At 41.0% G+C, this 27,662-nt stretch overlaps 1 protein-coding gene across 1 annotated transcript in view; it reads right to left on the reverse strand.

Annotated features, from left to right (window-relative positions):
* FAM193A (family with sequence similarity 193 member A) overlaps positions 1–27,662 on the reverse strand; it is a 114,075-nt gene that overhangs the window by 42,423 nt on the left and 43,990 nt on the right. The window contains exons 2-13 of the mRNA XM_075570786.1: positions 16,674–16,739; positions 15,386–15,631; positions 13,668–13,837; positions 13,199–13,366; positions 12,340–12,568; positions 12,034–12,158; positions 10,284–10,431; positions 9,428–9,505; positions 6,623–6,735; positions 5,460–5,702; positions 4,525–4,678; positions 4,255–4,434 (exon numbers count right to left, since the gene is read on the reverse strand). Coding sequence (XP_075426901.1) covers positions 4,255–4,434; positions 4,525–4,678; positions 5,460–5,702; positions 6,623–6,735; positions 9,428–9,505; positions 10,284–10,431; positions 12,034–12,158; positions 12,340–12,568; positions 13,199–13,366; positions 13,668–13,837; positions 15,386–15,631; positions 16,674–16,739 — 1,920 coding nt within the window. The remainder of the gene's footprint in view (positions 1–4,254; positions 4,435–4,524; positions 4,679–5,459; positions 5,703–6,622; positions 6,736–9,427; positions 9,506–10,283; positions 10,432–12,033; positions 12,159–12,339; positions 12,569–13,198; positions 13,367–13,667; positions 13,838–15,385; positions 15,632–16,673; positions 16,740–27,662) is intronic.

Below are 27,662 nucleotides of genomic sequence, written 5' to 3' on the forward strand. Positions count from 1 at the left end.
GCGTTCAATCGCAGATGTGCCCCTTCGCAACTAGCTATTTAACCATTGCCTTAACACAACAAACTACTGTGACACTTCGTTGAAATGTAATTTGAAATATACAGCAACATTTATTTTCCCCAAAGAATGAATACATTCAGAGATCTACAACTATCAGTTATTTTTAAAAGGCCATTGTAATAATTATGCAAGACAAACAAACAAACAAGTCCAATATGAAAGCAAAGTGATTTTTTTAATATATATATATATATATATATATATATATATATATATATATATATATATATATATATATATATATATATATATATATCTAAATTCGCTGTATCCAAAAAATGCAACTCTAAATAAAGAGGGCTTAAATTGGGCTTTAGTCGACATTCACATGGCTCAAGTATAATAGGAAAATGTGCATTAACGGGTGATAACTTGATGCGGCATAGAGAGTTATTCATGGAAAGCGCAAACAGAAAAAAAAAAGGTGAACAGTGAGGGAGTGAGTGGATTTACTCACTTAGGTTTAAGGACACACGGTCAGTTCATGAAAACAACCTACAGTATGAATTGAATAGGATAAAGGTTTAGGGACGTACTTGTATGGTCTTGACTATCAGATAATCATACTTCTAATAAGAATAACTATTTCATATAGCGCTTTTCTTCCAATGGTTCTCCAAGCGCTTCACAGTAACAGTATAGTGTGCGGTATTGCAGCACATTGGAATTTTTACAGCCACAGCGTATTGGACAAGTTGGAGGGAAAAAAGCAAGCTGGGGCAGTTCTACTTGTTACTATGATCTTTGTGTTTTGCCGAGGTTTCCAATAAACTGTCACAGATACAGAAGTTCTGCACGGAGTGCCCACTATACATTAAACATACATCGGGTGGAAAAAACTGCTATTCCAAAGCCCTTATTTGTGTGAACACAGCCATGGACTGAGTCATGTCTAGCAGTTCTCTGCTGAATTTACAATTCTGGCATTCTGGTAAATATGAACTGGCATAACAGGTGTTTAAAGTTAGTGTTTCAAGCTTCCAGACAGTATCATGGCTTGAGCTTTTGCCTTCAGCTCTATTGAACCAGCAAGTCTCCATTTCAAGAAAAACAGCAGCGCGGATGTGAAGGCGAACACACAAGACAGCCCTCTGCACTGAATGACATCACAAGACAACCTCTAAATGGGATGTAGTTCAAGAATGTGTAAAATGGCCAATCTAGTTTTAAACATGACCCTCTGTACTGAGATGTCAAGCTCCCAAATGGCCTCATTTTAGACTCCTCTTCTGTCTCATTATATACTATACAATAAACTATATACTATCAAGAAAAAGATATAAACACGCTCACACACAAAAAACCTAAATAGTGGGTGCATAAAACGCAATACAATAGGCAAAAGGACAATATACCAGAGTTGCACAGCAGGATTATTTGCCAAATTAAGTTGTTTATTCATTCATCTTCGAACTTTGGAAGATGGATGAATAAACTAACTTTCTGTGGTAGATTACGAGATAGCATAACATTATCTTGAATAACCATGGGAAAAGACTGAGCATGAAGCTGCAGAAAATGTTTATACATACAGTTGCTCCTGCGATAAACATTTCTATATTTTGTTAAATTGTTGAGGCATGAACAAACAATAAAACAATGTAACATTCATACATCTACATTTATTTGATATATTGCTTATAAGAGGATCAAGTGATTATTAAAAACTTAATCAATACAGACGTCATACGTCAAGTGACATGTGAATACGAGAGGATGGACATTTGACAATCAAAAAAGGATTTGCATTCACTGATGCAATCCTAGTTTGTCTCTGTTTAACGCAACTACCGTATTAGCCATAACATAATGCCATGTTTTTTTCCTAAAAATGTCCTTCTGAAAACTGCACTCGTATTATATATGCAGCCCAACACCTTTTAGTTTTCATGTAGAACACCTTCAAAACTTTAGGGTCGAATTATGTGCGAGGCCGTACTATAGTCGGTCCAATAAGGTACTTTTTCCATAGCAAAGACGACGCCAGTTCTATTAGGCTAGGTCACTAAAAGAAATGTAATGGTTTAGGCCGTAAGAACTTTTGTATTCTAGATGACATGGTTATATTCGCAATGCATATTGCTGACAATATCCCCTTTGCTCAGACAAGTCCAATGTACACACTACTATATGGTGCCTCCGTTTTGCAAACCAAATTAAATGTATAGTAGTGTGGCTTTTGGCACTAGGAACTAGAGTTTGTAATGAGCTTTGGAGGTAGCCTCCATGTAATTTAATTTCTCTGATACGTCTACCTACTTTATGCCTTCATGAGAATAGTAGATCCCATATGATCTTCCGCATATCCTTACTAGTCTTGAGTAGATCCACGGAAATCGTATTTTCATTAAATTACATACTTTGTCTCTAAGGATGTGAAACTGTACTATAACTGACGGTGTGGTAAACATCTCAATGTTCTCTGCATTGTTGCAAAAAATGCTCCTGCTGCAGCTCTTAAGAATGGAACTTCTGATAGGTTCCAAGAAGACACAATAAAGAATCCCAAGCACTTTGGACACAACCCTGCCTTTCCCCATTATCCCATAGCATACAACGCTTCCACTGCAGCCAGGGATTCTGGGTAATGACATGCAAACTTTGGAAGATCATCATCAAGTAGGGGAAATTGCAACTAGCAACCTCGTGGCTCTTCTAATGGCCACAGAAGAAATATTCCCAGCATCTCAAAGTTAGTGCTCCACTTTACCACAATAAAAATAAATACAAGGGGTTGCATAATGTACATGTTCGCTTAGGACAACAGCATGTTCAGAAGAGAAATCATCACCTACCTACAAAGCTGAACAAGGGGGAAATGGCACAGCTGATCTTTAATTACACCTATTTCCCTACAATTTTATTTAATGACTTTGGAGCAATGAATCTTTATGAAAGGGAAGAAGTTAGATTTGTCAACAAAAAGTTAAATCTTTCGCATCATGATGAACCATAAAAACAGATAAAAATGGAACCATGCGCATAAAGAAAATATTAAAACATCACTATCCCCTGTTGGACTTATATATACGGCTTATGTTGATGAAGCCATTAACAAAAATATTATTTTACCTGTAATTCATTTCATAAATCAGATATATATTTACTTTGTCCCTACACAAACTAATAATCCTGTTAAGTGTACACAATGGTATTTTATACCAGTGCTCTATCTACCCATTAATAATAGTTGCCTTATATCCTTCAGATTAAAAGCAACAAAACGTGAAATCTTATGTTTATTTTAAATAAATCCATTCTGTAGTATTAGAGAATAGTGACTATTTTTTTATTCAACGCTTAATGCCATTTTAAATTACATTTAAAGGATCCTTTGATTTCTATAGCAGGTTTTAGCCCACTTCCCAAGCAGTGCAAGATCTTTGCAACACTTTCCTGCTTGGGATAATTTGTTGCCAATGTTCCCAGCAGTTTGAGCTGCAAACTGTAACAATAGATCATGTTACCTTGGTAATATAAAGATATATCGTAGCTCCACTGACTGAAGCAGCCATTAAGTTAGTCACACAATGAGGATTTTGACAAATTTAGAACAGGTGCACCAAACGATTGCCAGCCTAGGTAAGAATGTAGGTAAAAATACATTGCAACATGCTTTACATAAACAAATACTAAAATATTTTTAAAAAAAATGGAAAGTAGTATTGCTGCTTTAAGCCATTGAAGAATTTGAAACAATTTAGTAGTTATGTAATATGAAACATTAAATATTTTCATGCAACTAATCTTATTCAAGTGATTAACCGCATTCATAACTAATTTTAGTCAGTCATGATAAATATGTCTGGTCTTATTAAACGGGTTAAACTCTAACAAAGGAAACATTGCGTCCATGCAGTTCCAGTAACCTGCATGCAAATCATCGGGATTACAGCAGCATAAGCGCGAGTTGCAGTAAGAAGAGCCACTATGCTGGAATGTGCAGAACCTTTCTAAACAAAACGGCAAAGCTCTCTGGATGTCAAATTTGACATAATTATACGAATTAACAGAATGGAAAACACCATATATTAGAAATACAGTCCTTCAAAAATTAAGCAGTCATTTACATTTGCAACTAAATTGGCTATTCCTCACCAATTTGAGAGTAGAACTGAATGTTTGCTGGCCAACTTTCAATCTTATTGCCTTGACAAATAGCTACAAAATGCATAAAAAATATACACGTTTTACCTGCGGACTAGGATATGATGGTGGTGGGCTGTCTATCTTTGCAGCTTCCTTTCTTGGCGACCTTTTTCCTATGTGCATTTCCTCCTTTGGAATATCTGGTTGTTCGCCGCTGCTTTCACCATCTGCTTCTTCATCATCCGCTTCTGAAGAACTGCTGCTAGTGCTACTCACCGGAGGAGACTACACATTCAAATGGAGACAACCAAAAGCTTTACACGGACAGTCACAAAACCGCCAAGAAGCGCTAAACATACAATGAAAGAATTGTACCTCATCTTTCAGTGCCATGTTTTCCCCACCACCATTTAGTTCGCTGTGAATTCCATTCATGTTGGCTACAACTTCTGCATCATCGTAGTTATTTAATGGGTAAATATCAGCAAATTTTGCTGATAACGGGGCACAGTCTTCATCATCACTACCACTGTGAATAAAAGAGAAATGAATATGGTGTCACCCTCCTTGTACGTAGCACCTCAAATACACCACCGCCAATGGTTTGCTTAGGCATCCATAAAACAAATCACTCAATGCTTATGACCAATATAAAATTGCAGAAGGAAGCAGCCGCACTACTGGAGTCAAACAAACATGCTTTTTATTGCAGGCATGAAGCAGAAAGTACATTTTTTTTTTGCATGGAGTAACATTTACCCCCAAGTTATGCCTTGTGGCACAGATAAAAATTGAAGATCACTCAAATCAACTTCAGAGAAATGTTTTGAATTGGGATATTGCACGATAACCGTAATGGAGCCAGTTAAATTCATGACATTTCGCAAACCACAAAAAAAAAAAAGAGACAGTTTTATCGATGTGGAAATGCCCAAATTCATTCACAAACAAATCTGGAGGACAGATCTTAACGGTGCTATCACCATGTACAACGGAACCATTGCAGCACAGGAGGGGAGCAGCAACCTGTCTGTAAAACAATGTATGCCCGTTCTTCAGAAAGAAAGCCAAATGGTAGCCATGCTCCTTAGATCTGGCTGCAATATACATGTTTAAAACAGAAAAGGCACTATACAAATTAAATGAAAACCATTCATACTGATCAGTGTTTATCATTGTAATCTGAACTTCTACTAAATAAAGATAATAATAACGTTGTATACGACAGATCGTGGTCTTTTGCAGCCACCATGCAAGGATAGCAAGTAAAGAAACATTTGCAAAGGAGTCGGAAGAGAAGAGGAACTCACAACGTTGTTGCAGAGCCATTGTCTGCAAGAATGAGTCGGGGATGCTGCTGAATCGTGATGGGGGAGCTGGAGCCTGACCCAGAGCTGGCTGAAGACATACTGGGAGGGTGTATCTCTGAAAGGTAGTCGGGAGCGGATTCAACTTGTAGTGGTAACTGATTTAAGTGGATATCATCTGTGATAGGAGAGTCCATGATACCACACGTAAGGATGTGTGAAAGGCTGCAATCATCACAAGTACACCTGTAAAGAATGTAAACAAAAAGAAAATATAATGCTCACTGAAATAATAATGTGAATGTAATATGATTGTGCCTTACACGTCTAGAGTGACGGTGGGTGCAACTATGAGCCAAAATTAACATAAATTAACAACAATTGGAAGGAGAAAGCATTTTTGTTGCCGACGCCAACCAACTAGAAGCCCATTTGAAATTGCACTCCTTGGCAATTAAAACTTAACATTTAATTATAATATACATAAAATAGGTTCTTAACATATAGTAATTAGTGATTAACAACATATAATGTACTTTTGCGGGAAGGGATGGGGAGGTGGTAGACGGCCACAGTGTTTAATAAATTTATGCTATGCCTAAATACTTTTAAATAAATCATAATAAATAAATTTAGCCGGGGCATTAACAGACAGTTATAGACTGTATATAACTTGAATGACACCCCCCCCCCAGGTCTTCCCTGAGCTACACATTTGGCTTTACTGTATCTTTAATAAAAAGGTAACAAATGAAAAAGACCAGGCTTGGGCAATCATGATTTCCAGTGTCACACACACCATCAGCCTTTAGGATGCAAACGTCTGGTGAGCGAGCAAATAGTAACGATTTAGTTAAAGGGTTAACAGTCGGTGCTCGGCTGGCAGAACTAGCAAAACGGATAAATGTGGAAAACAAAACGGATATAAACACATTTTAAAGGAACGGAGGAAAATCTATGTTTTCACAGGGATACAAATGAGTAAAAATGGCACTGAGAGTAATTTAATCTTTTTTATAAGTAAAACAATTATGTGAGTGCACTACATATTTTGGGCTGCTACATGAAGACTTTAATGTAAGACACTTTAACACAAGGCTTTTTTTGCAGCAGACAATCCCAATGCAAATGGGGTAAATGCACGGCTTTTTAGGTGAGAGACTTACCTTCTTCTATAGTTACAGTTTGGACAGTCTGGCATACTCATCCGTGATGACAGCATGTGCCTCATTTTGTCTGTGAAGTTGTTCTCCCCAGGTAATGTTTTCTTGTTATTTAACTATACAAAAAGCAAGATATAACCTATTACTGCACGGCGACACACAAAAATAAAAATAGATTCCTATCAAATACTTTTATGAACTGTGTAAACGCAGTAAAACGGCAATCTTAGGCAGGATTTGCTTTTGAAATAAGAAATTTTAATCTTGGCCATACATTTTACTAGAGGGTTAACCAAATCTAAACCATTAAGCTATTTGGTATTTATTTTTAATCTTTGACGGAACAGCTCTTCCTTAATTAACTTGTCATACAAACACATTTTAGTTCAATATTGCCCCCCAAAATTATTTCATACACAATTCGATAATACTGCACTAAGCTCTCACATCTGTCACATGGAGGACTCCCAAATTAAAATGATGGGCTGAAAGGAGCTAGTAACATTTAATTAACTCAACTCACACTTTAGTTAACATACTGTACATGATTGCTGAACAAGTGTAATTTGAATGAACTGCAAAGATTAAGTAATATCATTTGCCAACCAATGAAGAAGTTTACATATTGAAATTATTTGGTAAAAGATTAAACGGGGAAAAATATAGTGTGTATCCAACAGGAAATATTCCCCCATCAGAACAACAAAGGTTTAGGTAAATACTTCTAAAGCTTAGCGGATGTTTCAGATAAAAGCCCCCAACAAATGTGTGGCGATTGCAAGTTCTTGTTCAACAATCTGAATGCTACCATTTTTGTTCTTAGTAAATATCATTGCAAGCATGTGCGTGCAATGCCTTGTATATAATGTATACCCTGTTCACTTATGTAACTGTATTTGTAACCATGTATTATTTGTCATCTTAACTCTATGCCCAGGACATACTTGAAAACGAGAGGTAACTCAATGTATTACTTTCCCAGTAAAACATTTTATAAATAAATGTAGGATACATTTCCATTCAATATGTGCATCAATACAATCTGCACACTGACAAGTGATTAGCTAAGTTGCAGATCGATCCGTTCTCCTGTAATCGATCACTGAAGATTTGTCTCGGGGGCTCTTTATATCACTGTTAGGGGTTGCATAAGATTACCCAAGATGCAAAGTTCTGTGTGGAAGATCATATGACCAGGCAGGTACTACCGTATTTCTTCGATTGTAAGATGCCATCGATTGTAAGACGCACCATTAATTTGGCCCTTACTATCAAGGAAAATTACTTTTTCACTTACCATGTTTCAGGAGAGGTCCCATGTCAGCGGAGGATGAAGCGGGCGGCGGCGGCAGGAGAGGTCCCACGTCTGCAGATGGTTGAAGATGGACAGCGGGCTGGTGTGCGGCGGGAGGACAGGTCCCAAGTCTGCAGGTGAATGAAGATAAGACAGCGGGTGGGTGGTGGCAGTGACAGGAGATCATAATAGCAAGAGAGCTGAGCAGGAGCAGAGCGGCATGGGGGAACGGCTTGGAAGGAGCACACTAACACCGGAAGTTGGCCGGTGTCTGACTTCCGGTTACCGTGTGCTCCTTCCCAGCCATTCCCCTATGCCGCTCTGCTCTCCTGCCATTATGATCGCCTGCCACCGCACACCCGCTGTCTTATCTTCATTCACCTGCAGACTTGGGACCTGTCCTGCCACCGCCGCACCGTCGTTCGCTGTCCATCTTCAACCATCTGCAGACATGGGACCTCTCCTTCCGCCGCCCACTTTATCCTCTGTGGACACTTTTTTTTTTTTTAAATACATCGGTTCTAAGACGTACCCCGATTTCAGACATGTGAAAATCGGGAAAAAGGTGCGTCTTAGAATCGAGGAAATAGGGTATATACACAATTGGTGCACTGCTAGAGAGAGGGCAAAAGCGGTGTGCAAGAGCCTCTCAGAAGAGGATGGGAACGTGACTTTGTAAATGTTGCTATAGAAACAAAAATGCTTGTTACATTAGAATATATTAACAATGTCTTTAAAAATGTTTTTTTTTTTTTTTTAATGCTGCACGTATTTTCTCATAGTACAGAACGGATTTAAAAAAAAAAACAAAAAAAAAACAAAACAAAAAAACACGTAGGATATTGCTTGGTCTGCAGCTTTAAAAAAAGCAATAGCCATTCTAGCATAAAATGGGACCAATTAAATTATAATTATAACTACATCTTTATTCCTTTATGCTCACTTCAAATAATTCATATTGCTATCATGCGTGTGTCCCTGTGCTCTGCAGTTTTACACAAGCCAGAAAAGCAATACTCTGCAGGAGGGCTCCTCATCCCGTTACCCAAAGGGGTCAGATCAGAAAATAAATTGGGAGTAGAAGGTCCACAAGTGTATTGTAATACAATGTTAGATACATTTCATCACTTATAAATGGCTGCAAAATGATGAAGTAATAATGTTTAACGTTTTTATCATATATATGTAAATTACCTTACAAGTGAGTTTTAGTGTGAACAAAATTGCACTTTACTGTCTGCTTCTTATGTCATGGTAGTTGCCTAGGCAGCAAAGGGCCAGGTCAAGTGAGCCGCATTTAGCCAGCGGGCCCACCGCCCATGGGCCCTGGGCTACAGCATGCTGCATACCACATTCTAGCACTGAAAGCCTAAAATCAAGTAACGATGCAACAAGAAACATAAAATCGGCTTTCCTCACGGAGATACATACATGGATCCTCTCATTTTCATGACTGGATACTACTTTACAAAGGTTTAATCCAAAGCAGTGAAATAAACAGGTTACGGTCTTACTTGTTCTTCAATAAACCGCCTTTGTTTAAAGAATTCCCAGTCTTGCTTTAGCATTCGTTGCTTGGTTTTCAAAGCCATCTACATTAAAACGGAAACCAACATAAGCATCTTGCAACAAAAAAAACAACGACATCTCCAGCCCACCAAGCAGTTCAATGATATTCACAAACTAGCTACATTTTCCTATTCCGTCGCCAGCTACAAATATCCAAAATACAACATGTTCTTGAACTTGGAGCTTTTTGCCAATCTCTGCCTGTGAACTCGATAAGCTTCTCAACGCAAATGCTTATTATATATGTAAAGTATATGCACAGTGCTTTGCATCCGGTTACTACTATAGAACACATTCTTTGTACTATGTCTTTTAGACTGGCAGAGAAAGTTGTTTTCTTTCTAAAAAAAAAAGTTCAACAGAGTAAGTATTTTAAGCCATTCATCAGCTCATAAATGATCATCCACATTCAACGTTTTCACGGCTGAATTTGGCACGATAAGTTTCTGTTTTATATCAGCCTACTGGGCTCTACATGGAAGCAAGTCTACCGTGCTCAGTGGTAGTGGGGGAAGCTGGAATAAGAGCATCAGTTCATGCTCCCGACATCCCACTGGAATAAAAAGCAGTATTGTACATGAGCACGCAATGCTAACCCTTTAAGATACTTTTAATTAGAAATACCCAAAACATTGTTATTTTTTTTTACATTTACAGCGATTGCCTCATTGCTTGTACTCCAGCCATGTCTGAACTCCAACAGAGAATAACCTACTTTGGTGAACAAATCGCATGTTTACCATGTATACTTTGAGCGGGTATACATTTTCTATTACTTAAAAGCCACCCCAAGCTTCTTACCTGCTCATCTACGTAGTTATCAATTCTTTTCTGGCACTCCAGCCATTCTTCTGAAATGTGACTCATTTCCTGTTCTAACTGGTGGTACCTTTGCAGCAAGGTACTGTACATATCTTCACTGTAGGAGTCATGCGATACAGTTCCGAGCCTGTGGGGCAAGACAACCAACATGCTGGGTATTTTTACTACGCAGATGACGTTTCATTGATGTGTCGAGTTACAATGAAGAGCAGGACTAGGACAGGTTAACTGAAGAAACTTTTTATTCCATGTGACTGACCTTATATCACCTGGGGTCTAAGGACCAATCTCAAAACTTTATGGATGGGACGTGTGGTCTGTCTATGAGGCTTCGCTTATTTTTGTTTTAAATTACTTAACGCTCATTCATAATGAGTCACGTTCAATGCAAAAAGTGACACCAGACATATTGCTATTTTGTTTGTTTTCTAAACTGCTATATTTCTAAGAAAGGGTTTTTTTTTTGCCATGAAGGTGCAGTTTTCCAAGACACTATACATGTATAAATATAGCATGTTTCAGTTGTAATTTCCCCCAAAAAATTAAACACCGCAGGATGAACAAAGGTTGTGATGGTCCAGGTTACATGCAATAACATTAGATGAGATGTAGGTTAATAGTTTGCTCAGGAAATGCGATCTGCATTGACTGAAAAAACAAGTCTCCATTAGCATAAAACTTATGACTGTGAAAAATATTAAACCGTTAAAGGTATTCTCAGTAAACAGAATGACGTCCTCCTCTATAACATGAATATCAGTATATAACAGCAGTACAAAGGTTGCTTCTAAAGAGCAGTTGAAGCTATTCCATTAGAAATGATTTTGACGTTGATATGCCCATAATTTACATTTGAGCCATGGACACGTTACAAGAGGTAAATCAGCAGCTTCTAACCTCTTCTCCCCTCACTGATGTACTTTAAAAGTGTTAAAGCTACATCAAAAATGTAAGTAAAAGAAGATCTAGAGAGAAAAAACATTTCTGGATGCTGTACTGTTTTAGGTTGATCTAGAAGACAAAGGAAAACAAATTCAACGTATTGCAGGACATGAATACAAACTAAAAAAAAATAAGGGGGAGAGGGGGTGTGGAGCACGAGCATTTTAGGTAGAACTTCATCTTTTGTCACAGAGATTTTATTTGTGATGGTGATGTTTTCAATTAAAAATCAAAACACAATTTCAGTGACAAAACGCAAAGAAGTTTGACTTGGAACGCGCGTGCTCGGCGCCCCCCCGTTTTAGCCATTTGCCCTTCTATATTTATACTAACTTAAGTGTGTGTCGCCCTATGCAGATTCTGTGGAGGCCCCTGTGCCGTGGGCCCTATAGGCCCCTGTGCGGCGAGCTCCGGATCCCTCTGCACATGCGCACAAAGCGCGGGAGGCCTCATCGCATGCGCGCCGAGGTGCCAGCATGGACGTCGCCGCCGGCCTCTTCTGCCAGCAGCGACGTCACTTCCGGGAGTGCACTTCCGTCACCAAGAAGGCAATTTACTCCAAGGGAAATTCTCGTATGGTAGGTGCGAGCATAGAAGTTTCCCTTTAAGAAAAGGTCATACTTCTGCAATTCAAGTCTAAATTAATTCACATATTTAGAGGCAAAACATTTTTTCCTATGTGCCAAGACCATAGTTTGACCCCTTGCTTGCACTTCTGTTTAATATTGAATCAGTTTTTTGTTTTTTATTACCGCAGCGGGGTGCAATGAGAAAGGGAGTACCTTACCTTAACTGTGAAATGAGTCCGGGCAGGCTGTTCTGCAGCAGAGGTTCCGAAAATACCAGATTTTCAAACAGGTGCTTATTGTGCAGCTCCCACGTCACCTGGAATTTCTTTAAATGTTCATTTTCCTGTATGTAAAAGAAATGGTGAAAGCTGAGGAAATACGTTTCTAAAGAAAAATACATAAATCTTTATCCATTTGTTGCTTTCTCTTGACAAATTGTATGTCCTGTAAAATAAACCACACAATGTGCCAATTAGAGGAGGGAGAGAAAAAAAAAAAAAAAAAAAGATTCATTTTGTTCCTACCAAAGTGACGAGGAAGGTGCTGATTGTGCAGGCTGCTTGGCAGAGAGCACTGTATTCTTCAAGGAGTAAGGAGATGAACTGATGGGCTTGTGGGGGCCCTTGTATTGTGGAGTTAACCTTAAAACCCAATGATAGATGCCTGAGCAGGCGGACCTTCATTTCCAGGACATACTCTCTCGCTTGCTGCTCTAGGCGTTGGTACAACTGGTAAGGGTCTCTTTCACACAACCTGAATGTTTTTAGGGAGGGAAGGGATACAAAAAAATATATATAACAATCTATACAATCCGCTACAGTTATAATTACACATGGATTGCTTTAACCCTTTCTCAGAGAGGGGCTTGCAATGCCATTCATTGCTAGCCTGTCTGCCGGTGACAGGGTTAAGCAAGGAGAAGCCACTCGCCTCTGACTTACTGCTCGAGGAAAGTTGAATTAAGCATCACGTGGACGTTTTGAGGTGAAATTAATAATTTAACTAACCCGGGAAGATATGTAGTTTGAAACCTCTCGCCAAAGAGCAACAGTTTCCAACTTCAATGTAAAGCTATTTGAGAGGGAAAGGACTTGAGCAATTGCTGTTTTTATGGGCATAACGTGCTTAAAGGGCTGTATGAGGCTTTTGTATTCCGATTTTAAAAGCAGCAGTGCCACCTTTACATCCATATACAAGAATGAGCATTAAAGCTCACATTCGTTGAAAAGCCAGTGGTTACAAAAGATATGAAGTGAAATTGCAGGCCAGCATACACTGTCCTATTTACCCCCTTTGGCCCTCGCACCGACACCGGTGGGATTGTTTGGCTCCTCCAATTACTAGTCTTGGTTGCAAAAGTTGCAAAGGAAAGAAAAAAATTACCTATCTACTAGGTCTTTCATTCCGTCTTTATCTGGCACTAGTGACTGGTCCTGGTCATCTGCCAAAGGCGTCCCCGCTTGGCGGTATATACAGCGAATCATGTACCGTACTTCTGACCAATAATTTTGGAGCTGCTGAGATTCCCGTTCAGTCTCTGCTGAAATTTCTCTGCAAACGCAAAACAACATTACTAGCCTAGTCTATCAAGTTGCACGTCAGAGATATCTTCCCTTTCCAACTTAACATCCAGGTTACAAATACTTTGGGTTTGTGATGTCAAACAGGGACCTTGGACTGGGGACAATAGCAGGAGACCGGAAAAGAATGTGCTATAGTAGCCACATACGCAAAGTCACAGAACCATTTTCTTATACTAAGCCCCTCAACGGGAAAAAAAGTACTACTGGACTTTTAAGCTCAAGGTAACATTATTGGGCACCTTGATATACAATAAAAATACATATCTTACCTGCGCTCATTACAGGCTTCACAATTGCATGCTATATTGGAAGGTGTGGAATTGAGGTCTGTAGAAGGTGGAACAACCGTCTGTGCACCAACAGGCATTCTCCCTCCACCTACCGATTCTTGCTTTGATCCACTGTTTCCAAGAGGCATGTGCAAAAGGAAATCTTGACTCTAAGACGAACAGAAAATATGACACGAACGGATCTTAGAAATCATGTGCGCAACGTTCGAAAAGAGAGCTTATTTCCCAATAAATGTTTTTTTGTAAGTGATGCTAAATATTGAACATTAACACGTTGGTGCATATTGCTGTTATATTAAACATATTTCTTAACTAAAGTTATAAAAAAAAAACTGCACTAAAACGTTAATTCTGACTATCCATTTCTAAAATAGGAATAATGTCTTCACGTCCCCAAATGAGCAAAAAATTATTTGTAGAGCAATTACATTTTTACAATAATCACTACATCTTTATGTTGGACAAATTTGTAGATTGAGGCCTGGGACATAGTACGGATGAGCCTTGCCGAGCCGTGCAGAGCAGATGCACTTACCCCCTGCATCTGTCATCAGCGCGGCTTTAGCAGCCGCTTCCGCACGCATGCGGAGGCTCAGGTATTTTGGAGACAGGCAAATTTAAAATTTGCCGCTCAGGGGAGCGGAGGAGCGGTCACGTGACCGCTCACATCCAATTGGAGCGAGGGACTAGCTCCGCCTCCCGCCACGCCTCCGTTCCGCCTCGCCTTCGCCCCACCCCAAAGTGCGCTCACTGCCTCGCCTGCAAGGACACAAAAAAGCTCCAGTTTGAGCAGGCGAGGCAGAGCAGGAGCACGGATTAGCGCGGCCCGAGGCACCATGCCCGAGGCCTAAGATGCAAGTGCTGGAGAGACCATTTTCCCCGTTTTGGGAAAATAAAGGTTTTGCAAAAGTATGTTTCCAGAGTAACCATCGAAAATTTATTTACAAATATTTTCACTTTGATACTAAAGTAGATGTTAAACGCACCGGGAAACAAAACATTTTCTACACAATATAACACCTTTGGTTTGAAAGCATGTTCTCTCTCTCAAATAAGCATTTATTTTCTGCGTTATCACATTCAATATCTTAGGGAAAGTAATCTCTCATTGTGGGAACCAGATATATTTAAACACACCCATAAATTAAGATCTGCCAAGTTCTCCTCAAAATTTGTTTATCAACTTTTTAACAATGCCAGAAGCTCCAACAGTAATGTTGTGAATTAAATACATCTGGTCCAAGCACTAACCAGCCAAGAAAGATGCAGAAGTCCTGATTTAAGGCTACATAACTTCTGGGAATGTAGGAAGACTTGCAATGGTCTGCTATACAGCCTTTCAAATACTTGAAACACGTTCTTCAGAAACTCTTCACTTTAAACATCAAAAAACGTCATCATTGTTACTGTGACATTTTATTATTATTGATGCATTCAAAACTAGTTAACGCCATACTTTTGTTTGCATCAACATCCATTACAGAACATTGGTGAATAAAGTCCATTCCTCCTATGTCACATCAATCCCAGGTTGTTCCCTCTGGTGGAACATTTTGTACCATTATAGACTGGAGGGAGGAGCGAGGTTAATAAACTGGTTGGGTTCCTTGAAAAATGGCACCTTAAACCTTAACAACATTGGTTAGCTAAGCTAGAATTTGGAAGTCGAGAGCAGTTGAGTCAACCTGTAGACCTACCACTAAAGATTGCTCTAGTGTGGTGTGTCTTTCCTCTTTCTCAACTGTCCGTCGGCAGTCAGGGCACACCCAGAGGGGAAGGTGCAGCATGCTGTTGGCTTTTGGAGATGTGGAAAGTGCTATTTTGCTTGAGTTTTTCGTGCCACTCTCCGAGTGTGTGATGTCCTTTCGCTCGCTTCTGCAAAGAAGGCAGTGCTCTCCTGTTGTGTAAGGAGCCCTCTGACCCAAGCCAAAAGTAAAAGGAGCCTGTTTTTTAAAAAAGACATTAAGAATCACGGTTGGTAAACATTTCGTAAAACAACGGTCTTCACAAATTAAGACAATTTTACGAAGAAGTTCAAATTCAGTTTCCTAATAGCAAAGTATCACATTGATGTGCAAAGTAAACTCTGGGGAACTAGTAGCAGAACTTAGTAAGGTCATTTTGTTGTTTCAAGCAAAAAAAGTTATAACCTATTTTAAATCGCTCATATAGAATCAAATAAACATTACTTGTATGTCTCCTCTGCTAGATAAAGGAGCAATACAAGCGCTTTTTTTAAACATGTATTTAATTAATTTATTTTTTCACACAGGATTGAAGCAGGGGGTCTACGGAGCTGAACCCCATTAATGTCAGCCTTTGGGACCCCTGCTTCCAGATATACAGGCCTCCAAAGGGGGTGTCGGTATCTCTTTTTAATGCTATGCATCACGTGGGCCAATAGGAAGTCAAATCTGATGACATCACCGCTTCCTATTGGCCGGCAGGACACAGGAGCTTTGATCAGCGGCATTACATGATCCCTTCCAGAGCACCCCACTATATGAACATATGTTTTGTTAGTGCAACATGAATCATGTAATCATTTAATGGCCGCCCTCCTTGGCACAAGCTGCCACTACCGACTACTTATCACACAAAGCGTATTCTGATGCGTTAACTTCTGGACAGCTTAAAATTGTAGTAATTCGTTTCTTTGGTTTTGTTGCCAAATCCTTGTATTGAAAATGGCCAATTTATTTAAAGTAGACTTAAATTCTATAATACTCAATTTACTAAATAGTCATCATTATATTTGTATAAACAAAAGCATTACATGAATAAATAAATCCTTCTGTACTACTGTGCTTTCTTTTCTGTGCTCAGTAGATAAGTACATACTGTAAGTGTGAATGATATTTTTTATTATAGCCTATCTGGAAAATGAGGCCTTAATGTGGAATTCAAATATTAGACGTACGGGTATGTTGAGAATGTAACAGAACAAAAACACACAATGGACATTCTGTGCAACAAAACGCTTACCTGGGGGACCCCCGTAAACTCGGAGCCAATTGGTCCATCTGTGAAAGGGGTACCATTTAAAGCGATCTAGGGAAGAGGGGGAAAAGGGTGTAAGACTTTCAGTAATAACTAAAACATGTGACCAAATCTCCCAATGCCCAAATAGTTACAAAAAAAAAAAAAAAAGGTGTTCATGATGACTCTCAAAAAAATAAACATGTTGTATAATGCGGAGCAAATGCAAAAATATCAATGTCCCCCCCCATCAAGGACAAATTGCTTACTGCTGCGTTTCGAATGTTATTGACTCAGGAGGACAAAGGACCTTGAAACCACAGCTGCATTCAATCTGAACCCCTTCAGTCTACATCGCCTCAAAAGTGGACAGCCTTTGCCGCAGCTAAAGGGTGTGAACCATTTGGCGATATTGAAGCTGCTCTAGTTTCAATCTGAAACTCAGCAGCCCTTTTATCCCCTGTACCCAATTTTCCAACTCCATCTGTCCATGAAATATTGACTATATAACCTCGGTTCTTTTAATGTAACCATGTATTGTTATAACTCTGCCCAGGACATACTTGAAAACGAGAGGTAACTCTCAATGTATTACTTCCTGGTGAACCATTTTATAAATACATCTCATCCAAGTACACCCATTTGCATACATTTTTGTTTTTCACTTCATGTATTTCAGTGGCAGCTAAACTTAACCAAATATCAAAACAGCCAGGCAACTAATAAAGCATATGTACAACATATTACAGGTTTACATTTGACAGTGCTTGTAATTTTAAGTTGGGGGAGGGAAAAAAAAAAAAAAAAGACGACTCGCTCAGAATGATTCAAATTTCCTGCGTAAAAATGGGTCATTCTTTGGGTTTTATGTAAAGGCATACCCCGCTTTAAGGACACTCACTTTAAGTACGCTCGCAAGTAAGTACATATCGTCCAATAGTCAAACGGCAGCTCACGCATGCGCCTGTCAGCACGTCCTGAACAGCAAAGTTGAACTCCCTACCTGCACCGGAGCTGTGCGCAAGCGGGGAGACTATAGAGCCTGTTACAAATGCGTTATTTACATCAGTTATGCACGTATATGATGATTGCAGTACAGTACATGCATGGATAAGTGGGGAAAAAAGTAGTGCTTCACTTTAAGTACATTTTCGCTTTACATACATGCTCTGGTCCCATTGCGTACGTTAATGCGGGGTATGCCTGTAATTCTAATCTTACGTGGTTGCCGTACTATTCTTCCCATTTAATCTCGTTGTAAAGCACCATAACTACCTTAACGAGAAAGAGAAAATAGTCTGGATCAACAATTGCGAGAGCTGTACATACAGGTAAAGAGATTAAAGAAAAAAAACACACACACACAGTTAAGTTAGGGTGGGTACAAAAAGTGACAAAAAACCTCCATAGTAAAGAATATGGAAACATTACTGTTAGACAGGTTTGCAGCCCTGCCTTTCACCATTATTGCCCAGCATATAGTGCTTCTACTGCAGCAAGGGATTCTGGGAAATGACATGCAAATGAGCACACTGGGCCACCTTTTGCTTAAAATCCATATAATATGGTCCCCTAAGCAACACACACACATACACGACCTAAACTCCTCACTAGAACATTCAGAAACTTTAACCCACAACAGTTTCTGGCTGACCTTACCAACTGCCCTTGGTACAGAATCTATTTAATTCCCGACCCCGATTCTGCGCTCGACTATTTCCAATCTGAGTTCTTAAAACTCTGTGATACCCATGCTCCACTACAAAGAATAAGAGTATGGGGGCCCACCTTCCATGGGTTACACCTGACCTTATAGCACTCTACCAGTTCAGGGATGCCTTGTGGAAAAGCTACAAAGTAACTGGCACTACCGCAAGCTTGACCCTACCTGTCTTTCTAACTATCGACCTGTCTCCCTACTGCCTTTTGCCTCAAATCTCCTTGAACGTCTTGTATTTTCTCGCTTGCTCCATTTTTTCAACACCTATTCTCTCCTAGACCCTCTACAATCTGGTTTCCGCACTGCTCACTCCACGGAAACAGCCCTCACTAAAATAACTGACGACCTCCATGCTGCCAACGACAGAGGTCATTACACTCTGCTCATATTACTCGACCTCTCTGCAGCATTTGACACAGTGGACCACCCTCTTCTCCTCTACATTCTCCATACTCTTGGTATTCGGAACAAAGCTCTATCCTGGATCTCATCCTACCTCTCCCATCGTACTTTCAGTGTCTCTTCTGCCAACACCTTCTCCTCCTCTATTGATCTTTCTGTGGGGGTATCCCAGGGCTCTGTCCTGGGACCTCTTCTCTTTTCTCAATACACACTCTCTCTAGGTGACCTAATAACATCTTTTGGGTTTAATTATCACCTCTATGCCGACGACACACATATATACTTTTCAACACCTGACCTTACACCTGCTGTACAAACCAAAGTTTCTGAATGTCTCTCTGCTATATCATCCTGGATGGCCCTCCGACGCCTTAAACTCAAAATGGCTAAAACAGAGCTCCTCATACTTCCTCCCAAACCTGGCCCTACTACCTCCTTCCACATTACTGTTGGAACTACAATCATTCACCCAGTAGCCCAAGCACGCTGCCTAGGGGTCACACTCTACTCTCTCGCATTCGCCCCTCGCATTCGCCCCTCACATTCGCCCCTCACATTCGCCCCTCACATTCGCCCCTCACATTCGCCCCTCACATTCGCCCCTCACATTCGCCCCTCACATTCAAAACATTTCTAAAACTTGTCGCTTTTTCCTCCGCAATATAACAAAGATACGCCCTTTCCTCTGTTGCTCGACTGCTAAAACTGACTCAGGCCCTCATTCTCTCCCGTCTTGATTACTGTAACCTCCTGCTGTCCGGCCTTCCTACCTCTCACCTGTCTCCTCTACAATCTATCCTAAACGCTGCTGCCAGAATCACTCTACTCTTTCCTAGATCTGTCTCAGCATCTCCCCTCATGAAATCCCTCTCCTGGCTTCCGATCAAATCCCGCATCTCACACTCCATTCTTCTCCTCACTTATAAAGCTTTACACTCTTCTGCTCCTCCTTACATCTCATCCCTAATTTCTCGTTATGCACCATCCAGACTCTTGCGTTCTTCTCAAGGATGTCATCTTTCTACCCCCTTTGTATCTAAAGCCCTCTCCCGCCTTAAACCTTTTTCACTGACTGCCCCACACCTCTGGAATGTCCTTCCCCTCAGTACCCGACTAGCACCCTCTCTAGCCACCTTTAAGACCCACCTTAAGACACACTTGCTTAAAGAAGCATATGAATAGCACTGTGGATATTCTGAACACATGATACATAAAGCTTGGCCCCCTGCAGACGCACTTACCAGAACTCCCTCCTACTGTCTCTGTACGTTCTCCCTACCTACCAATTAGACTGTAAGCTCCTCGGGGCAGGGACTCCTTTTCCGAAATGTTACTTTTATGTCTAAAGCACTTATTCCCATGATCTGTTATGTATATTATCTGTTATTTATTTGATTACCACATGTATTACTACTGTGAAGCGCTATGTACATTAAGGGCGCTATATAAATAAAGACATACAATACAATACCGAGGATCTTAATAACTACAGATGCCTGTGCAATGTGTGTACAAGTCAAACAATCCACACAAAAGCACAATATTACTCTGACAATCTTCACCAGAATAAAGCAAACCTAGCTAACTTCTGGAAGGTTCTCCAAAATATATTCGAACCTTCTAGCCATCAACAACCAAGTACTATCACTGAGGATATTACTCTAACAAATCCCACCGACATTGCAAATGCATTCAATGATTACTTTGTGGGGTGTGCCACTAACTTATTAGCGAAACTCAACCCAAACCACAAACCTCATCCTGGGAGTACCCACATAGCCCAACCCCCTCCCAATACTGTTCACAATTTTCAATTTGGCCCAGTATCCGAAGAGGAGATTACACAAGCGCTCCTCAAATTAACACTAAGCAGCCAATGTGGACCTGACCTACTGCAATCTAAGTTCCTAAGACTTGGTGCCCCAGCCATTGCCAAACCAATTGATTCCATTGTCAACTCTATTCTGTCTGCAGAACATATTCCTAAGACCTGGAAAACTGCCATAGTTGTCCCAATCTTCAAAAGTAGAGGGGGGGGAGAGACACTGTCTCGAACTACAGGCCAATCTCCCTTCTCCCAATACTATCCAAAGTCATGGAAAAATGTGTTCACTCCCAATTAAGCGATTACTATACCAAGACAAATTTCCCTAGTAAATTCCAATCTGACTTTCGCCCCAAATGCTCCACAGTAACTACCCTGCTAAAAGTTTGCAATGAAATCCAGTGTGGAATGGAACTGGGACAACTCACTGGTGCAATATTCCTAGATTTTGCATAGGCTTTTGATACTGTTGATCATGTTATCTTGCTTAATAAACTCCAGTGCTGTGGAATAGGGAAGCAACCTTTAAACTGGTTTTCATTCCTACCTGTCAGGTAGATCCCAACATGTGTCCATCTCGGGCTCTAACTCCAACCCTTGGATAACATCTGTGGTGTCCCGCAAGGCTATGTTCTGGGGCCCTACTCTTCTCAGTGTTCATCAATGATCTTCCTACAGCTTGTAAGGGAGCTTCAATACACATGTATGCAGATGACAATCTTATATACACACAGCCATAGCCTCTCCGACCTTGAACACATACTTCAATTTGACTTTTTTTAGACTTGAAAATTGGATTTCACAAAACAAACTGCTTTTAAACACTGCAAAGACTAACAATGGTAATTGGAACCAAGGCTAAATTTTTAAAGCTTCAATGACCGAGCTCCAGATCAGAACCAATGCTAATACCACCCTAACGCCTGTTACTAGTTTTAAAACTTGGTCATATGATTTGACTTCCATTTTACATTTTGGATGTAAACCTATGCCAAACTAGGTGTACTTTACAGAAACAAATCCTCCCCAAGTCTGCTGGTCAGAAAGCGTATCACACAGCAGATGTTAATGCCAATTATCGACTGTGGGGACATAATTATATACAGCTGGGCACCCCAAACCCACGTTAGCAAACTTGATACCCTCTACAATTCAATATGCCATTTGTTCTCCAATGCAACTACAACACACATCACTGCGAAATGCTCAAAGAACTAGATTGGTCATCACTTGAGTCTAGGCGCAAAGTTCACCTTTCCTGTCTTGCCTTCAAATACTTTCTATGCAAGCTACTTGTCCATCTGAACAAGCTCCTCACCCCTACCACAAGCAGAACTTATCATCCGAGATCAGACTCCAAAAGACTATTCATGGTCCCAAGGCTCAACAAAGTATCCAGCTGCTCCTCCTCTTACCGTGTACCAAAAAACTGGAACAACCTACCGGAGACTCTCACAGCCACCACCAGTCTAAGTTCTTTCAAAACTAAAGCTGTCTCACATTTTAATCTGGTCTGTAACTGTTACATACGCCTATAATATATATTATCTCCAAATGTGCATGCAATGTCTTGAATATAATGCATATCCTATTCACTTATGTAACTATGTATTTGTAACCATGTATTATTTGTCATCTTAACTCTAGGCCCAGGACATACTTGAAAACGAGAGGTAACTAAATGTATTACTTCTTGGTGAAACATTTTATAAATAAAAAAAAAATATGTATGTGTATATGAAATGAATATCAAGTGCGCAAAAACAAACGGGTAAATATTGTATGGTAAATGCTGCCTTAATGCTTGTCTTAACACAAAGACCTAGATATTTATGTAGAAAACTGCATTCGGCGCAAAAACGTAACCAGGTCCCTAAAGTAATGGAACCTATTAAACAATAGGATATAAAATTAGTAGATACACTGTGATAGGAGATGGAACTAGATACTAAATGTCTCAATATATCTAGAAAAGAAACAATGTGGATGGAATGTTAAACAAATAGCAATGTGACAAATGGGAAAAAGGATGGAAAAAATATACAATAAAGGATAGTTTCTCCATCTTCTTAGTGTCTCTGTGTTGGAGCAGATTTTCAAGTTAACTTATTAATTAAAGCTTAGTCTCCAATATTGGAAAGTGTAGCAGGTATCTGTGGCTTGTGCTGGAGAAAGAATTGGCTGTCACCTCTGTTGGAAACTGCTCCTGGTTCACTGTGGTAGGGGTACCTTCACGCCGATGGGACCACACTGCTTGTCCACTACGCCGATGGATTTCGGCTTCTCCGCGCCTCAGTTCTTTCGCCAAATCGTCCCTCTTATATCACGTGACCCCGAACACGTTAGGAAGCAGGTAAACCGGATCCGCTCCAATCTTATACACGCCAATCTCCACTGCACCAAGGACTCTCCCTCGTAAATCTCCTTCAGTGTGCCGTCTGTTTGTGCAGCTGCTAGACCTCCAAACTAGCCCCAATGTTACACTTGGTATGTCAGAGGCCTCCCTCCACTCCTCCGTGTCAGCACACCACCTGTGTATGCAGCGACAGGTGCACCAGCTCTGCTCTCCCAGTATCCCAATGTTAGGGAGGAGCCTCCATCTCACAGCGCAGTCAGTGTAGAAAAATAGACAAAAAAGGAACTCCAAACACTTTAATATTGTCCTTCAAACTTATATTGTATGTTGTCACCATATAAAAAGGCATACAAAATATATACAGGCGTATACTCCATGCACCCTACGCGTTTTGTCGGCGGAGCGAAGAAGGTGTGCACAGGTGTATGCATGTATGCAGAAAAATGGGGAGGGGCGCAGGCGGTTACTGAGGCCCTGCGCTCGTCCCCACGGCATTTAAATTAAATGATGGGTGAGGCCTCAGTAACTCACCTGCTTCCAGCCGGGTCTTCAGCGACGTGTCAAATGACACAGACATTGGGGGGGGAGGGGGGGCGGGGAGAGGCACCAACGCTGCGGCTCCCAGGAAGGGGGCCGCGGCGCAAAAACTTTGCGCACCGCTGTTCTAAGTCACACTTTGTGTTTTGTCACAGAAATTGTGTTTTGATTTTTAATTAAAAATATCAAATACAATTTGTGTGACAAAAAACAAAAGTTTCACATAAAATGCGCGTGCTCGGCGCACACCTTTTTTTTAAATAAAGGATTGAAGCAGGGGGTCTCCAGAGCAGAATTTCAGCTCTGGGGACCCCCTGCTTCCCGAGATAGACACCCCCTTTCGGAGGTAAGTATCTCTCTGCAGTTTAAAGCTCCCTCATCACACGGGCAAACAAAGTCGCACTGGGTGATGTCATCGCTTCCTATTGGACCGTAGGGCCCGGGAGATTTCAAAATCAGCCATGTAAACCCTTGAGTGGCTACCAGAATCTCCTAGGCAAGTAACTCCGGAAGCAGGAGGCCCCCAGGAGATGAAAATAATGGGGCTCCGCTCCGGAGACCCCGTGCTTCATATTCTGTATAAAACAAACGTCTGGGATTGTTTCTAATATAGTATATTTTAAACAGCAGTTCATAGAAACTGCACAATATGTCCATAACTAACAGGATTCCTTAAAACGTCTCAGTAATCATTACTTATTTTTCACTATATCAGCAGTTTTAAAGTAATGCTCACTTTCCCTGGACAACTGTACTAGGAAAATACCAAGTATATTTTGTAAATTAAATGCAAGTGACAGCAAACCCCGCTCTATTCAAAGTGACACTAAAATACACACAAAAGAAATATACTATGTACTGAATAAATATAGATTCCAAAGAGGCCAATGTCACTGAATTAGGCACTGAATCGGTCATCATCTCCTAAACGAGGGATGAAAAATCACCACACATGACGAGAAGACCTCAGGGTCCCACATTATACTTAGGAAGTGGGCTGCCTCTTACTTGGCTACCCATCGACTCCTTTGGACTTGAAAATGTTACTGGACATCAGGGTAATGCTCTTGACATCACAGGAATGCCCCCTACTGGCAGAACCACACCTCAACATCATGGGGAGACCCCCAAGTAACATAATGGGGACATCCACTACTGGCAAGGCTATGCCTACAGTACATTCCCACCACCCATCTCTGATCAGGAGGCGTGTGGAACTCTGGACATTGTTGGCTTGCAAAATGATTATCTAGTTGCATACAATTGACCAGACTGGACATGTAAGAAATATCTGGTTATTCATGGATTGTTAGAGTGGCGCTAAAAAATGATGAAAATAAATTGAGTAGGTAGACGCTTTGTCTTAACTGGGAAATTTATCTTCATAAAAGTCTCAGAGCATACATGCAGGTGAGTGCCTGTTAAACTGCATTTATTTTGATTGTCCCAGTTTATCTTCTGGACAGCGGTGCACTCGTTTGAGATACCAAGTAAAGCAAGTCTTGTTTACTTAAAATAATAAAGTCTATTAATGATTAAACATCTGCTTATTTTGCACAACTACAAACATAAATAAGCTGTTATACTAAAATGTCAAGAATAAAAAAAAAAGATTCACTTAAAAAACATTAGAATCATCAAGTACGTATGCAAATCGTTATTTATGTATGGTAGCACCCAGTGTACTCGGCGCATTACAAAAGACAATACAGGCATACCCCGCATTAACGTACGCAATGGGACCGGAGCATGTATGTAAAGTGAAAATGTACTTAAAGTGAAGCACTACCTTTTTCCCATTGCAATCGTCAAATACGTGCATAACTGATGTAAGTAACGCATTTGTAACAGGCTCTATAGTCTCCCCGCTTGCGCACAGCTTCGGTACAGGTAGGGAGCCGGTATTGCTGTTCAGGACGCGCTGACAGGCGCATGTGTGAGCTGTCGTTTGCCTATTGGGCGAAATGTCCTTACTCGCGAGTGTACTTAAAGTGAGTGTCCTTAAACCGGGGTATGCCTGTGTAATGCAGGGAGTCATAATACAATAAGTGTAACAGACAAAATCAGACAATCAGGAAATTAAATCCCTGCCCGGAGAGTTTATAATCTAAGTGGTATGTTGGGAGACTTACAGAGACAGCAGGTGAGGGAGAAACTGTAGGAGCTGGGAGTGCTTGTCCACAATGGTTGTTAGGAGCAACTGTGGGTGAGGGACAGTAGCCATGAGTTTAGGCTTTAAGAGAGGATATTAAGGTTTGACTTAAGTTGAGGAGATAAGGTGCTTGGTGTATACAGAGTGAGAGGGAGTTCCACAGGTAACGGGGCAGTGAGGGGAAAAGGTGAGAGCAGTAGAGGTGGAAGGGGTGAAAAGGAGATCTATGAGCAGAGCGTAGGAGACGAGCAGGGACAGAATGAAAGATCAAAGGCACTATCTAGGGAGGAGTAGATGAGTTGAGCGAGCGCCTTGAAGGTAAAGAGATCTTTGTACTGTAGGTGATCCGAAATTTGATGGAAAGTTAGGAGGGGGATTTAAGGAGATGAGCAGAGACAATTTTGCATAGATTGCAAAGCAGAAAGTTGCGAGGCAGGGAGGCCCAGAATATTACAATAATCCAGACGGGAGAGGATAAGGACATGCATTAGCGTTTTAGCAGTAGATTGACAGAGGAACAGTCGGATCTTGGCAACAAGTTTCAGCTGTGGCGTCAAATGTCACACCAAGGCAACGTACACTGGCGACAGGGTTGATGGTAGTATTGCATACAAACGGGTGAATCATCCGATTAACCCTCCAGGCGCTCAGAATATAGCATAGTCCTGCTGGTGCAAGATAAAGTAAATCTTCTAGACCCAGGCGATACACAACCTTAGTGTAATATGAAGACACATATAATCATTCCCCCCAACCGGCTCACCGCGAGCACTATGAGGTTGGGATATGGGACACTCACGTGTAAGTCTTTGTAGTGGTTAGTGAAGCCTGTGCGGGTCTTCTCAGTATAATATATCTGCTTCTCCTGGCTGAAGTCAGGGTGTCTCTGCTTGTGATCTTTGCTCTTCACCGCCAACCCAATACCCGCAGACGCGGAGGGCGGTCACCTGACCGGCGGCCTGAACGATACTTGCTGATAACGTCACGGCAGACTCAGTGAAGGAAACCGCAAGCCAGCAGGAACTCAGCGTGCAGACGCTTGATGCAGCAATGTAAAGGAACTTCTCAAGGAGAGAAAGATGCGTCGCACAGCACAAAAATAGATGAAGGCTGATGTGGGATAAAAATAAGCTTTATTTGCACAAGGTGCAAGCGAGTCCTCTTTACGCGTTTCGTACGTATAGTGTATAGTGACACTATAACACTATACACTATAAAAGTAATATTTAGGAAGAGGAGTCCCTGCTCCGAAGAGCTTACAATCTAATTGGTTGGTAGGAAGAACGTACGGAGACAGTAGGAGGGGAGCTATATCTGCATATCACCTGCATAGATATGATATCTTAAGCCAAAAGAGGCCTGAGCGCCGTGAAGAGGAGGCACAAACTTAAGTCTACTGATCTCTCTACTGATCTCTCTACTGATCTCTCTACTGATCTCTCTACTGATCTCTCTACTGATCTCTCTACTGATCTCTCTACTTAAGTTTTTATGTGCCTCTTTACGGCGATCAGCAGCAGCCATCACATCTGAGCCAAGTCATTGGTGCTCACGGCAGTACGCCTTTCATCTTATTGCCTCGCGGCTTAGTGGTTATGTTGCTGTCTGTGCTCTATAGACGAGTTTGCCTTATGCTGTAGCCCTGAGTGATACTTTCACTACATTTACTTTCTGCTCTACTTCACCGTGTATGCCCTTATTAGCCTGTGCTAACAGATTCTGACCATGCACAGGCTCTGATCCGTGACAAGCTTCCCCACCTTGCAGCATTTGCTGCTTACGGCTAAGTCACCACTGGAGGCTGCTGCATTCGCACCTGGAGTCGCGTGTACAGCTCAAAACCGCGATCTGTAGGCAGCTATCAGGGGCGTGGCAAAAACGGGGCGGGTGGGTGCAGCTATGACAGGGGTGCAGTCATGACAACTCACAGCACTGCAGCAGTCCCACAGGCACAGCACCCTCTCTCACTGTTCTCCCTCCTTCTCTCTATGTTCTCCACCCCC

Source organism: Ascaphus truei, chromosome 1, assembly GCF_040206685.1.
Source record: "Ascaphus truei isolate aAscTru1 chromosome 1, aAscTru1.hap1, whole genome shotgun sequence".
Taxonomy (NCBI): Eukaryota; Metazoa; Chordata; class Amphibia; order Anura; family Ascaphidae; genus Ascaphus; species Ascaphus truei.